Source organism: Rhinolophus sinicus, linkage group LG02, assembly GCF_036562045.2.
Source record: "Rhinolophus sinicus isolate RSC01 linkage group LG02, ASM3656204v1, whole genome shotgun sequence".
NCBI classification, from domain to species: Eukaryota; Metazoa; Chordata; class Mammalia; order Chiroptera; family Rhinolophidae; genus Rhinolophus; species Rhinolophus sinicus.
In genome coordinates, this window is record NC_133752.1 from 113114116 (window position 1) to 113127775 (window position 13660).

The 13660-nt window shown below is 49.4% G+C and overlaps 2 protein-coding genes across 4 annotated transcripts in view; one reads left to right on the plus strand and one right to left on the minus strand.

The window, feature by feature from the left end:
* The window catches only part of LOC141570056 (maestro heat-like repeat-containing protein family member 1), a 67803-nt gene extending 67035 nt beyond the window's left edge, over positions 1-768 (minus strand). For both annotated transcript variants that reach the window (XR_012493817.1, XM_074325231.1), the window contains exon 1: positions 642-768. The gene's annotated coding sequence lies outside the window, so the exon portion shown is untranslated. The remainder of the gene's footprint in view (positions 1-641) is intronic.
* Positions 549-9324, plus strand: FKBP4 (FKBP prolyl isomerase 4). 2 transcript variants are annotated; one of them, XM_074325230.1, is made up of 10 exons: positions 549-944; positions 3002-3146; positions 3600-3742; positions 4627-4747; positions 5016-5172; positions 5832-5922; positions 6025-6108; positions 6386-6571; positions 7101-7369; positions 8536-9324. In XM_074325230.1, the coding sequence occupies exons 1-10, from the start codon at positions 840-842 to the stop codon at positions 8549-8551; spliced, it is 1317 nt and encodes a 438-aa protein (XP_074181331.1). In that variant the 5' UTR covers positions 549-839; the 3' UTR covers positions 8552-9324. The 2 variants fall into 2 exon arrangements, with proteins under 2 accessions (XP_074181331.1, XP_019575088.1); XM_019719529.2 differs by having other exon boundaries at positions 566-944; positions 7101-7340.
* Positions 9325-13660: the final 4336 nt, after the last annotated feature.

The following is a 13660-nucleotide window of genomic DNA, read 5'->3' on the forward strand; positions in this document are numbered from 1 at the left end:
TCAAGACTGCTTTCGCCCAATTCTGTGCACTTGGGTAACCGCCACTCACTCACTGTCCCCCAATTCCGCCCCGCGAATTCCCTTCCCCTTTTTCTCCCCAATTCGGTAAGTGCAACACGCGGAGTGAGCAAGGGGAGGCCATGCCGTCTGTTTACAGTCAGCTTTTATAAAAATGCGCGCATCGGTCCCGGAGAGACCCAGGCGCTGCCACTCGCATCCGGCTACACAGCTCTGAACAAACCACGCTGCGGGCTGCAATATATAGGGCGGATCTGGGTTGGCAGGCTAGGTGTTGGAGTGATGTAGGGGCATCGAGAAGGATCTGGAAGAATCCGGTTAGACCGGGAACAGGGCGAGGGAGAGCCTGGGAGAACACGGGGCAGGGAGGGGCGGTCCCCAGAGTCCGAGGGTCCCAGGACTCGGGGGAGAGGGGCCAGGCAACCCGCAGAAGGAATGAGCCAGAAATAGAAATTTTCATATAAGCGCCCTTAGCACTAGAGCCCGAACTAGATTAGCTGCCGCCGTCTCTAGAAACTTCTCCATCTCCACCCCTCCGTCCCTCGTTCCCGCTCCGACTCCTCCCAGCCCCTCCCTCCGCGGCGGGGTGGGACCAATCGCTCCCCCGGCCGCTCAGTACCCACCTACTCCGGCTCCCGCGCCGGACTCCGCTGCGGGCCGCGAGCGCACCGGGAGGCAGAGGGGCTCGAGCCTTGGACGGGTTCTCAAGTCTGCGGCCGTGGGGCCGGCGCACGCACCCCCGTGCAGAGAGGCCGGCGGCCGAGAGGGCTTGGCTCGCGCCCAGTGCCCAGCTCCCCGAGTAAACGGCGCACCGAGCGGCGATGACCGCTGAGAAGATGAAGGCGGCCGAGAGCGGGGCGCAGTCGGCACCCCTGCCCCTGGAGGGAGTGGACATCAGTCCCAAGCAGGATGAAGGAGTACTGAAGGTAAGGGCGAGGGGCGCCCGGGGAGCTCAGGGCCTGCTGGGGGCGGCCGAGCCCCGAGTGTCAATCGCAGCACTCTCCCGCCGAGCCTGGAAGCCCCCGACCGGGGGACGGGGCGGGGACCGCTGCCTCTGCAGCCTCCGGGACAGTTGTTGAGTGGTCCTGCAGCGGGCGGCCAGTTATAACGCCTTCCTGGACTAGGCTGCGTTTGGGAGCGAGAGCAGCCGCACGCTCGGAAAAGGGTGGCGTAGGTGCGCAGGCCTCCCCTTGGCCATTTTTCCGGCCCCCTTGAAAGCCTGTGTTCTGGGCCGAGACTCCCAGCCCCGCGGCACCCTCATCCGTGCGGCGCCTGGGCCCGGGCAAGGGGCCGGGACTGCAACGCCAACTCCGGCGTGCGCGGTGCAGCGAGGAGGGGGGCGGGGGAGAGGGGAGGGAAGGGGCGCGGCGGCGCTCGCGAGCTGCAGCTAGGGGGCCCGGGGCAGCGTGCACCCGGGGCCGGGCCTCCTCCGACGCCGCCCCTCCCTCACCTCTCTCCGACCCCGCGGCGGGGGCCAAGCTGCCAGCTCCTTCCCTGCCAGCAGCAGCGGGGAAGGTCCTGGGCCGCCTTCATCCCGGGTGGTGCGAGAGTTCGCCTATCCCTGGCAGTTAAATATTAGCTAGGACCTGAAGTGGGTCTCAAGAGTAATTTCCTGGCCCAGAGGTCTGCGTGCAACTTTGGCGCCTGGTGCTGGCCGCGAGGAAGGTTCTCGCGACCTCCGCCCTCTCGTTACCCCCTTTCTAAAGGCTGGGACTCAGCTAGGTCACTCGCTCAACCATGCTATCCCTCCTCCCCCCAGCCCCGGGAAAACCAGGGAGCGGTGCATGCCGGGACCTGTAGTTCCCATCGCACCTCGGCCCCCCCCCTTCCTGATTTGGGGTGTGAGGTGCGGGGCCGAGAGGAGGTGCTTTGCTTGGGAGCTTGCTACTGTGTAACCGCCTGACTGCAAATAGCCAGAGGAGTGAAGGGGGAGGGGTCTGGGACTCAGGGAGCAGGGCAACTTGACCTGGGTCAGGGCAACCAACTGGTTCAGAGCAGATTCTGCGGAGTCCAGGATGACGACGAAATCTCTGCCGGGATCTCATGCCCACCGCTTAACTCCACGTGTGTGTGTGTGTGTGTGTGACCTGGGCAAATTCAGGGAGCCTTTACCTGGTCCAGAAGTGCTTTGCCCCAAATCTTGACATTTCAAGCTGTTCTCCCAATGGCGGTGTGGCTTCCCCTTCTCTCTGCAGTGTCAGGTGATTTCTACAAGGTTATTACTCCAGGAAGGGTTATTTCCCCTTTCATCCTCCACTCTTTTCCCTTAACTTTACTCCTCAGTCCCCTGTCCATTCTATCATGGAAGCTTTCCTGTAGAGGGCAACGTCACACCTACCAGGTTGCACATGGAGTTTACCTTTTATAAATGCTGAGGAAGAGAAGCAGAAGCTTGTAAGTTCCTAGGACTTAACTCACCTACCAGTCAGGAATGCTCATGTCCCAAGTGAGAGTTTAGGGTCTGATTGAGAGCCCTTGCGCTCATCTGTAACCTGGTGTATTCCTTTCCCTCTTTTTGACTCTTCCTTACTCATACTCCTTATCTCCAAACTAGATCTTAATCTGATGACCACTGGCCTTTAGGAAGAATGAGGAAACAGCATAAATACTTCTCCCTTTGCAGCTGATAATAAATTTTACCGATTTAGTCTTCCAACAGCTCTAATAGGAATTATCATCACTACTTTACTAATAAGGTCTAGAGAGTTTGAATGACTTATCCAGGATCATACAGCAAAAACTTGAACTTGGGTCTTTTGACTCCAGTTTTTCAAACCAAATCATGTCGCACCTCAAGAAAGACAGAGAGGTCAGTTGGCTTCTAGCCAAGTTCCATATCAGAATCATTTGAGGATTGGTCCCTTGAATCTACTTACAAGGAGGCAGCAGAGTCCCTCTATGTTCCTGTCAGATGCATGCAGACAATTTTGTGCCTCGTTCTATCCCCATCCCTGGGTACTCACCTTCTCCCCCTTCCTCCCAGGTCATCAAGCGGGAGGGCACGGGCACAGAGATGCCCATGATTGGGGACCGAGTCTCAGTTCACTACACTGGCTGGCTGTTAGATGGCACCAAGTTTGACTCCAGTCTGGACCGCAAGGACAAATTCTGCTTTGACCTGGGAAAAGGTAGGCATGGTTAGTGGCTTGGAAGATAGACTTTGAGGAGAGTATAAGGTGTCACAAGCAGAAACCATATTCTCAGAAGCTTACAGAGGAATGGTTTAGAACTGTCTGTTACTTTTTTTTTTTTTTTTTTTGCTGTTATTTCTTTGTCTTGTAACAGTATTGATTTCTCTCATTTACCTGATCACCTCTAAATACCTCACTTCCTCTTCAGGAGTGGACTGCACTGCCTTGTTTCTTGAACTCCTTTGTTCCAGAGTAGAGTGATTGTTATTATTATTATTATCTTTTTGAGACGTCTGAGACCTGACAGCACTTACTGTAACCAAGCTTCCTACCTTCCTGGTCCCATTTCTAAAGCATGTCCAGCTTCCCTTCAAGCATAGTACTCCGGGACCACTGAGCCCAGAGTCTGAGCCCTACCAAGAAGGACCTTTTTGCTTTTTGTACCTACAGGGGAGGTCATCAAGGCTTGGGACATTGCCGTGGCAACCATGAAAGTGGGAGAAGTGTGCCACATCACCTGCAAACCAGAATATGCCTACGGTTTGGCGGGCAGCCCTCCAAAGATTCCTCCCAATGCCACGCTTGTGTTTGAGGTGAGCGTAGCCACAGGGAGCACGGCAAAGAACCAGCCTTAGTCAGCTCGGGCCCTGGCTGCCTTCCAGTCCTGCCTGCCTCTTGGAGACAATGTAGCCAAGGCTGAGGGCCTGGCCTTAGGGGAGAAGAGAAATGGAGAGGGCAGTTGGCTCTGCTGTGCACATAGCTTGCTGCTTCTAGAACATGGGCAATGGGTGAGGCTTCAGGTGGGAAGAGGTAGCCACGAACCCCTCGTCAGGCCCAAAGCAGGATAAGAGATTGAGACAGGTTTATTTCAAGAGCAGTGCCCAGAGGAGATGGGGTACAATTTTAACTTTAAAAAGTCAGGAGGTCAGAAGCTCTATGCGGTCATAAATGACCGTATAGAATATTGGTGCTCTAGAGATGACAGGAGGGGAGAGATGCCTCCCCCGGTAGGTCAAGGGGATGAGGAAAGTCTTTACTGAGGAGGTAGAACTCGATACTGTTCAGGCTGAAGGTGGTTGAGCCCTAATCACCACTGATACTTGGAGAATGTTCAGGAGACTCCTGAAAGATGTTGGGTCATTTCTAATGCCTGTCAGATTGGGCTTCTCACGTAGCTGAATTAGGATTATCCAGAACATGTCCTTACTATGTGGAGCAGGTAGTAAATAAATTGATCTCCTGTGGTTAACTGAAATCCATGTGGCCTGCCCACCTCTGCCAAAGTTGAGACTAGGGCAGATCCCAAGAACTTACTAATAAGTGTCACTTTGTCCACTCCTAGTGTGCCTGCCCTTGTGGTCAGATGTCGTCTGGCAGTTACTAGGGACTCTTCTGAATGAGAGAGAAGTTATATCTCACTGTTGATGCGTTAGTGCTGAATGAAAGGAGTTGTGTCACCTTATGTCTTGTCCCACAGGTGGAGTTGTTTGAGTTCAAGGGAGAGGACCTGACAGAAGAAGAAGATGGCGGAATCATCCGGAGAATACGGACTCGGGGTGAAGGCTATGCCAGACCCAACGATGGTGCAATTGTGGAGGGTGAGACAGTAGTCAGGGGTTTCAGTTTGGATTCTAATTCTTAGTCTTCAGGTGGCTTTGGGCTAGTCACTTCCTTCTCTGATCCTATTTTCTTGACTGTAAAATGGGGGAGTCACTGGACCATACACTCTTACCATCCCTCCAGGTCTGAGAACATAAGGGCATCTTGGGGGCAAGAAGCAGTGATGTGACAGAGGGAAGCTAATGGCATCCTCCTTCAGTTGCCTGCCCACTCACATCCTGGTACATTGCCTCTCTTGTATGCCAGTTGCACTGGAAGGATACTACGAGGACCAGTTATTTGACCGGCGAGAGCTCCACTTTGAGATTAATGAGGGGGAGAGTCTGGATCTGCCGTGTGGGCTGGAGAAAGCCATTCAGCGCATGGAAAAAGGAGAACACTCCATTGTATACCTCAAGCCCAGGTGAGGAATGAGCACTCTGTAGAGCAAGTGGGTGAACTCAGGTCAGAGAGCTGCATGTCCACAGTGAGTCATGTAACTGGCCACGTGTGTCCTGTCCCCTGCACATGTTCATTACCCCACAGCCTTACTGGAGTTCACTGCTGTTGGTCACACCAGACATACGTGCCGTTATGACCTCTTCATTACATTTAGGAGCTTGGCCACAATTGTCCACATCTCCTCGGGTCAGAGCCTAATCTTTTCAGTCATAGCTGCTACAGACTCCCTCTACTGACATCAAGATTTTTGTCTCCTGTTAACTCATCCACTCATTAATGACATTTATTGAAACACACCTACTTTGTGCCAGACACAAGGCTGAAAATTCCTAGTTATTAAGAGTCATTGTTCTGCCATCTAGTGACTCATTTTTCAGTGAAATGCCATTTAAATTAATAATCATGCCAGTGTGTAGTATGAGTTATTAGAAGGATATATAAGATGCTAAGAGACCAACTAATTGTGTGAAGAGGTCAGGGAAGATTTTGCCAAACAGGAAACATTTGAACCAAGTCTCAAGGGATGGGGAGGTACTTTCCAGGAAACAGACCGGAAGCCTTTTCAGTGTGGAGCAGGTTACGTGCTGCTGAGATGACCTAGAGTTTTTTTTGTCCCCACAGCTATGCTTTTGGCAGTGTTGGGAAGGAAAAGTTCCACATCCCACCAAATGCTGAGCTGAAGTATGAAGTCCACCTGAAGAATTTTGAGAAGGTGACTTTGCTCTCAAGGGCTTCCCTCTCCTGAGGTCAGGTCCCACCCTGCAGGTGACTCTGGGGTAGCTGACAACTATGTTTTTCCCTTGGGGAACGGCAGGCCAAGGAGTCTTGGGAGATGAATGCAGAGGAGAAGCTGGAACAGAGCACCATAGTGAAAGAGCGGGGCACCGTGTACTTCAAGGTGAGCCAGTGGCCATGGCCCTGAGGACACTTCCGGGCAGGGCTCCTCTGGGCCCATCCTTTCCCCTGATGACTGAGGACATTTTCTGCCAGGGAGTGGACGAGTGGCCTCTGTAGTCTCCACCTAGTGTATCTGAGCCAGCTGGTCTTGCCTGGGAGCATGGAGCACGGGGTGGGCAGGGCTCTCTTAAGCTCACGGGTCATTGGGGTCTACAGGATATGACAGCCTGGTGCCACTGAACCTGTGCTGGGTGCCTGAGCCCTCCCTCCCATTCTAGGAAGGCAAGTACAAGCAAGCTTCACTGCAATACAAGAAGATTGTGTCCTGGCTGGAATACGAGTCGAGCTTCTCTGGTGAGGATGCACAGAAGGTACAGTCCCTTCGGCTGGCCTCCCACCTCAACCTGGCCATGTGTCATCTGAAACTACAGGCCTTCTCAGCTGCCATTGAAAGTTGTAACAAGGTGAGGCCCCTTTAAAGAAGGCGAGGGAGCAATGCTCCACAGGTGAGATTGGGATGAGCTGCCAGCATGTCTGAAACCGCCCTCAGGGACTAGGGTAGGGGTAGCAGGATGGACCGTTGGGAGCTCTGAGATTACGGGCCCAGAGGCGAGGGTTTGGCTTCTGTGGTAGGAGGTAACTGACCCAGAAGTAGGAGGCACTGGGTGGGAAGAACTACGTAAGTGCTTTCTCCCCCCTTGGTCTTAGCCTCTTCCTCTTCCATACCTGCTTTATTCTAAAGAGAATGGACATGTTGTCACAGGTCCGTCTCTGCCATCTAATGACCTGTCTTCCCTCTCTGCCTCTTGGCCTAAATGAGGTTCCTTCCTAGACCTTGGTCCTTTCTACTTAATGCCCCAGGACTCATTCTTTCTGGGGTGGAGCCAGCAGTTTCCGTCCCCCCTCATCCTGCAGAGGGCTACCTTTGGAACCCAGTCTTGGGCAGATATGCTGCAGGAACTGAGGTCTCCCTGTTTCCTCCCTCGTCATTAGGCCCTGGAACTGGACAGCAACAATGAGAAAGGCCTTTTCCGCCGGGGAGAGGCGCACCTGGCAGTGAATGACTTCGACTTGGCACGGGCTGATTTCCAGAAGGTCCTGCAGCTCTACCCCAACAACAAAGCCGCCAAGGCCCAGCTGGCTGTCTGCCACCAGCGGATCCGCAAGCAGATCGCAAGGGAGAAGAAACTCTACGCCAACATGTTTGAGAGGCTGGCTGAGGAGGAATGCAAGGTGAGGACCAAGACAGGCACAGGGACGAGGTAATGTCTCCTCTTTTGTCCATCCCATTACTTCATCCCTGTGCCCAACCAGCTTGTGTGGGCTGTGTGTGCTTGTGGTTGTCTGTGCCAATCCTGGAAACCAGAAGTTGCCCTCGCCCCCGGAGTAATAGCATGTAGAAACTCCTGCCATCGGGGCCGGCATTCCTCGGTGGTCAGGGCTGGAAAGCCACTTGCAAGCACTAGATGTTAGAACTGTGCTTCCCGACATATGTTCTCTGTGTCTTTTAAAAACTTAGGTTTTAAACATCTATTTTTAAATAGGCAATAAATTTACATGTTTAAGTTCAAAGTGTATAAAAGAATGTGTAGTAAAAAGTCTCCCACCACCCAAAAGCAACTGATACCAGTTCTTGTGTCATTCTAGTATATTGAATATATGCATAAGCTGATGGATTTATGTTTTCTCCCTTTCCCCTAATGGCTGACAATGTGTTCTACCTATTGCTTTCTTCATATACCTGGAAGCTTAATTTACATCAACATCTAAAAGAGCTTTCACATTATGCTTATATAGTAGTATTCCATTGTATAGCTACATCATAGCTCATTTACCCGGTCCACTATTTCTAATCTTTCAGTGTGCTGAACTAGCACTGTCCAATACTAATATGCAAAGCACGTATACAATTTTAAATTTTCTGGCAGTTGCGTTAAAGTAAAAAGAAACAGGTGAAATTAATTTAATACTATTTAGTTGACCCGAGATATCTAAATATTGCACCATGTAATTTTTTTAAATTGTATTTATGTACTTTTTTTTCAGACTGCAATAAATGATCCTGTAAATTCATACTTTTGTACATGGGTAGGTGTATCTCGAGGACATATCTAAAGAGGGAATTGCTGTGTCTGTGTAATTCTATTAGAAGTTACTGTGTATGTTTTTGTTCTTTTTACTTGAGGCATGAGTGTGGGTACAAACTATTCGGTTGGTGCAAAAGTAATTGTGGTTTTTGCCATTGTTTTTAACCTTTTAAACCGCAATTGCTTTTGCACCAACCTTGTATGGTGGCAGTGTGTTAGGCAGGTCACCAGATCAGTTGAGTGCAGGCAGACAGGCGTGGGGACACAGAGTCAGAGTCACCCTTCTCATCGGAGGTACGGGGCCAAATGAGAGTTGGAACTCATCCTCTTCCTTCTCACAGGCCAAGGCAGCAATAGCCACAGGAGACGGTCATGCTGACACAGAGATGAAGGACGAGCAGAAGAAGGATGTGGCAGGGAGCCAGCCTCAGGTGGAGACAGAAGCATAGCCTCTCCCTGACCCCCCTGCGGCTGCCTGCCTCCCCTGCTCCTACTCTATTCTACCCTGTTTGTTTTGTAAAAACTGAAGAATTTTGAGTGAATTAGACCTTTATTTTTCTATCTGGTTGGATAGTGGCTTTGGGGGGAGGGGGACAGGAGTAGGCTGGGGGATTGAGGTGGGGGATCCTTTTGGTGTTGTCACCCCCTCCTTTCCCCATCACACGTGAACGAATGTCCATCCACACGCACACTCATCAGAATGTTAATTTATTTTTGCTTCCTCTGATTGCTGTGTCCATTTTTCAAATGGTAGAAGGGGGTGAGTGGTAGGGATGTGGAGTCGGATGTGAAAGCAGAGGAGAGGGAGACGTCCTGAGCAGCCGTTTCCTCCTCGTCCATTTCCAAACGTGGCCTCCATGTGGGTGCTAGCAGCATGGGGAAGCACTGTTGTGCCCATTACTGCTCTCTGTTCCCTTCTTCACCCAGATGCTATGACTGATGAGGTCTTCTGGTGTTGTGGTGACCACCCCCTGTCCCCCTTCCAGTATTTCCCCTCTGATCAGTTTCCCTTCTCAGTCGGGTGTGTCCCAACCCCCACCCCCCTCAGCCTCTTCTCTGCACGTTGCTGAAGGTCCAGGCTCACCTCAAGTTCTGCACTTGAGCAATAAAGTGGAAACAATAAAACCTGCTGTCAGGTAACCCTTTTTGTTTTGGCCTCTGGGTGGGCATGGGTGGCTAAACTATGAGTGCAAAATTAAGGGAGTCACCCACCTCATTCCCAGGCCCGCTTAAAATTGCAGCACAGGGAGCAGCGCTGTCATGCAGGGGCCTCCGGGGCAGGCCCCGAGCTGTTGCCAGGGCTGGTGCTGAGGCCTCGCCATAGGTTCCCAGCCCTCTTTCCCCGCCCCACCCCCGCCCAGCAGCCTGGCAGTGTTCAGTAACTGGTTTTCTTCCCTAACACTTAGGAAGAGGAAAATACAAACATCTAAACTATTGGGACAATTTGTGTTTGTTTTGAAGTTAGATTTGGCAATTTCCACCAAACTGATCCCATAGAGAGCACAAGCTTCCTTGGTTCCTTAAGGTAAAATCTCTGACGTCACTAATACCTCCTGTCAGACACCTTTGACACAGTTAAGAGAAGAGGGAAGAACAGTCCTCAAGCCCAGGAACGCAGGCACTCAGGCCCTCTTTCCAGCTTCCTTCTCGGCCCTAACAGGAAAGAACTTACACTTTTTTCTAACTATGCTTTGACCCTTGGCTCCTATGGCACAGGGCCTTGGGAGAAGCCACAGGGCACAAGGCAGGCATGCTGAACCTTCTTCTGATCTTGGCTGCAGGCCAGCGCCTACATCTATGCCCTTATCTTTCTCTCCTGCGTAGGCTGTTTAGTCCTTCCTGCATGATGACAGAGCTAGTCTGCTTACCTACATGCCTGTATAGTTCCTTCCAGAAGAGTTGTCTCCATACTTTTACTATGGAAGATTAACTTCTATGTGCAAAAGTTTCGCCAAGTCATACGCAGCATGGCTGGTGCTGGAACCAGACATAAAATGTGAGCGTTCTAGTGTCCCAGGGCCACCGCTTGCTCTCTCGCTGGGTTCACATCACAGTCCTGTACTTGGGGTTTGTATCTGGGTCTTTCTGGTATTTCAAGATTAGACAGACGTGGCCCTGCAGCCAACGATAATAGCTAACTCTCATTAAGCACTTATGTAAAAACAGCACTAAACAAAAGAGCTTCGTGCAGATGAACCTTATTCTTTGCAACCATCCTACAAAGGAGTTATCACCGCATTTTACACAGAGGAAACCAAGGCTCAGAAGTTACTGGATAGGTCTGTCTGGAGTGTGAGATCTCTTGAACCAATTCAAACTGCCATGAGGTTCACATGACCTGAGCAAATTGAGCCTCTCATCTGCAAAAATAGGAGGGAGATGGACAAAAAGTGTTCCGAAGTTTCCTTCAGCTCTGAATGCTTCTGTAGGAATCTGAGAATGTAAAACAAAACTGCACTTCTGTAGACCCCTGCAGCCGGACAAGCCTTGGTTTATGTGACATTATAACTGTCTCATGAGGATGTTTTATTAAAGTGGCCAGAAGTCTTTTAGGTTAAAAATAAACCCACCATGCACTCCACTCTGCCCTGGGTCAATGCTCAAATTAATTTCCCAGTCAGTGGCACCTTCTTCACCAACACTTAAATGTGGAGAGAACGTACTCGAATAAGGAAAACTAGTAGCAACCAGTAATTTTAGCTGTTAACAGATTTGCAAGTCATCTCCAGAAAGTTTAAAGTAGGTTTTCTCTTGTCCCAGTGCTGGTCCAAACACCAAATTCTGCAAAGTCTAAACCTCCTAAGTACAGTATTTCCAATCTCCATTCTAGCAGCCCCTCCCCCACATTACTGAGTACCTGCAGCCTGCTCTCCTGCCCTGCAAAAGACTCCTACCTTGCATTTCCTCTTGCCCCACCTGCACTCCAATCTACATGGCATCCAAATCGGCATCCAGATCATATGGTTCCAATTGCTTAAAACCCTGTCAGTGACTTCCCGTCCCATTTACGCTGAAGATCAGAATCTTTAGCATGGGCCACAAAACCCTGCCAAACGCCTGGCCCAACCTGCCTTTCCAGCAGCAGTACACTTAACTCTCCTTCACTATATATATGAGCCATACCACCCTGAGATTATAAGGGTGAATTATCTCACTTCTATTGGAGAAATATGTAAAAGACATTATAGGCAGGACTAATAAAAAGTACCGTTTTAGAAAACTTACTGGAAAATCAAAAAGCTGGGAAAGAAACACCTAATTTCTTTCAAAGAGAACATGTTCTCTTTCCAAATGCAGAACATCTCAGAGCCTTGTAACTTAAGTTGACATGACAATGGGCTAAGGGCAGTGCTCAATAAAGCCAATGTAAGATTTAGAAGACACTCTAAGGGGAAAACTTGTCCTTTCTGGAAATCGTTATTGCTGACTGTAGTTCCTCAGTTGCTTGCCAACCTCAGATAACTTGGATGCACTATAATTAAATCTAAGAATTGTGATAAAACCTTATGTAATTAACAACACTAAACATACCAATTTGGGAGGCAAAGTAAGAATGAAAGACAAAGTAATTCTGAGGAGACATGATCAAGAAAAGCAATGCCTTTATGAACTTTGAGAGTTCTTTGTCTAGAAGAGACCAGCCAGGCCCTATTCCCCACCCCCATGACCTATGTCTTAGGATTGCCAGTTTTGTGTTCCACGGTTAGGGGTGCCTCACACTTAAACTTGTTCCATTCTGGGGTGTGTTTTTTTTTAAGAGTTGAAATTTACATAACAAAATTAACCATTTTAAAGTGAACAATTCAGTGGTATTTAGTCTAATTACAATGTTGTGGCACCCAACACCCCCATCTGGTTCTAACACATGTTCAGCATCCTTTGTGTTTTAAGCCTATTGCCTCACATGCTTCAGTGACAATGAAGAACTACTCATTACCCTTCAGTTAAAGGCCAATCAAGTCTTGACTAGACCACAGCTCTGACTGGTTCTAGGATCAAAGCTTTCCAGTGTTGGTCCTTTGTGATAGGGCCAAACCTGTGACAGGTGGGACTCAAAATTAAGCTCTGAATAACAGCATTTTCTTCAGCAGGGCGGCCCACATTTTTCTGCCTAATTTCTAGGTCAAGTAAGTTTGAGAAAGATTTCAGTATTTCATGACTTCTCAGAACCATACGTATGCTAAGATGCACTGAACTGGAGGGGGAAAGGGAAGGAAGGAAGTCTCTCCAACTGAATCCATTAGAAAGCCTTAGGCCCGGCTTCCAGGATGGTGAGTGGCTCTGGGCCCCACGTGTAGAAAGAGCTTTAAAGGTCCCCTTTCTTACCTGGGCACCCTAGGCAGGCAGAATTTGATAGGACCCCGGTGACTATTCTTGGAGGAAGAAGTAGACAAAGAATCTCCCTAGAAACGTTTCCCACTTAATGTTCCCCCTCTCATGCCCTCCCATAGCAGGTTTCTAATGAAGCTAGAATTTGTTTGGCTGGTTTGTAAAGAATATGCCACCTACACAACTATCCATGTCATCTAACCAGGAAGATGGCCTGGTTAGGCAGTTCTGGGGAGTAAGCCAAAACCCTTCCTGAAAGAGTGTGTTGCTGAAACAAGACAGGCTCTAGATGGTACCGGTGGAGACTCCAACCATCCCACTCGAAAGGGCCAGGAATAGGGCTGCTGCTTGTGGAGCCGGGGATCTGTCCACCAGACTCTGCAATGTCTAGTCCTGTATTCATTCCTCCTACTGTGAATTTAACACTCAATGCAATCAAAGTAATTGACACAAGGTGCGGAGAGGCATAGGCATGGAAAAACTTGTTTCATACCAAATTCCTTTGGAGACCCATCTTTCCTTATTTCTAACTGTTTGGCTCTTGACAAAAGCCAAAAGGCATGGTATCCAGGAGCATTTGAGATCCTTTTCCCCAGCATATGTCATCAGTTTGGCTCAAAAAAAACAAAAACAAAACCAACTTATTAAAAAAATAAAAGGGCATGGCGTTCAAGTTGTAACCATAATGACATGACCTTCATGGCAAAAATGGAACAAACAAAAACAGGCACCCCCTGGCACAGAAAGGTCAAGAACAAGAAGCCAAGTGATAAAGAAGATAAAGCTAAAGCATTGTAGAGAGCTGGGTCAGAGTATGATTTCAGAGAACTGGGTCAGGCCAGGGCACTTGGTGACAGAAGCAGGGGGATCATCTATTTTGTCTTTGGTTAGTTAGTATTACTTATTTTACAATTTCACTCAAAGGGCTGGAAAAAGAAAACAATGTAGAAATAGTAGTGAAAAGAAACATAATTCAAACTATTTAACTGTACATTTAGAGGTAAATATTTTAAAACTGGCTTTTGTTTTTCCTTCCTTTAAAGCTTAGGGTTTGAAGCTTAGGGTTTCAGCCAGAAGAATAGAGATGTGGTAGGGCAGGATGAAGGAGGATGCAACCCTTCCATAAATGAGATCATG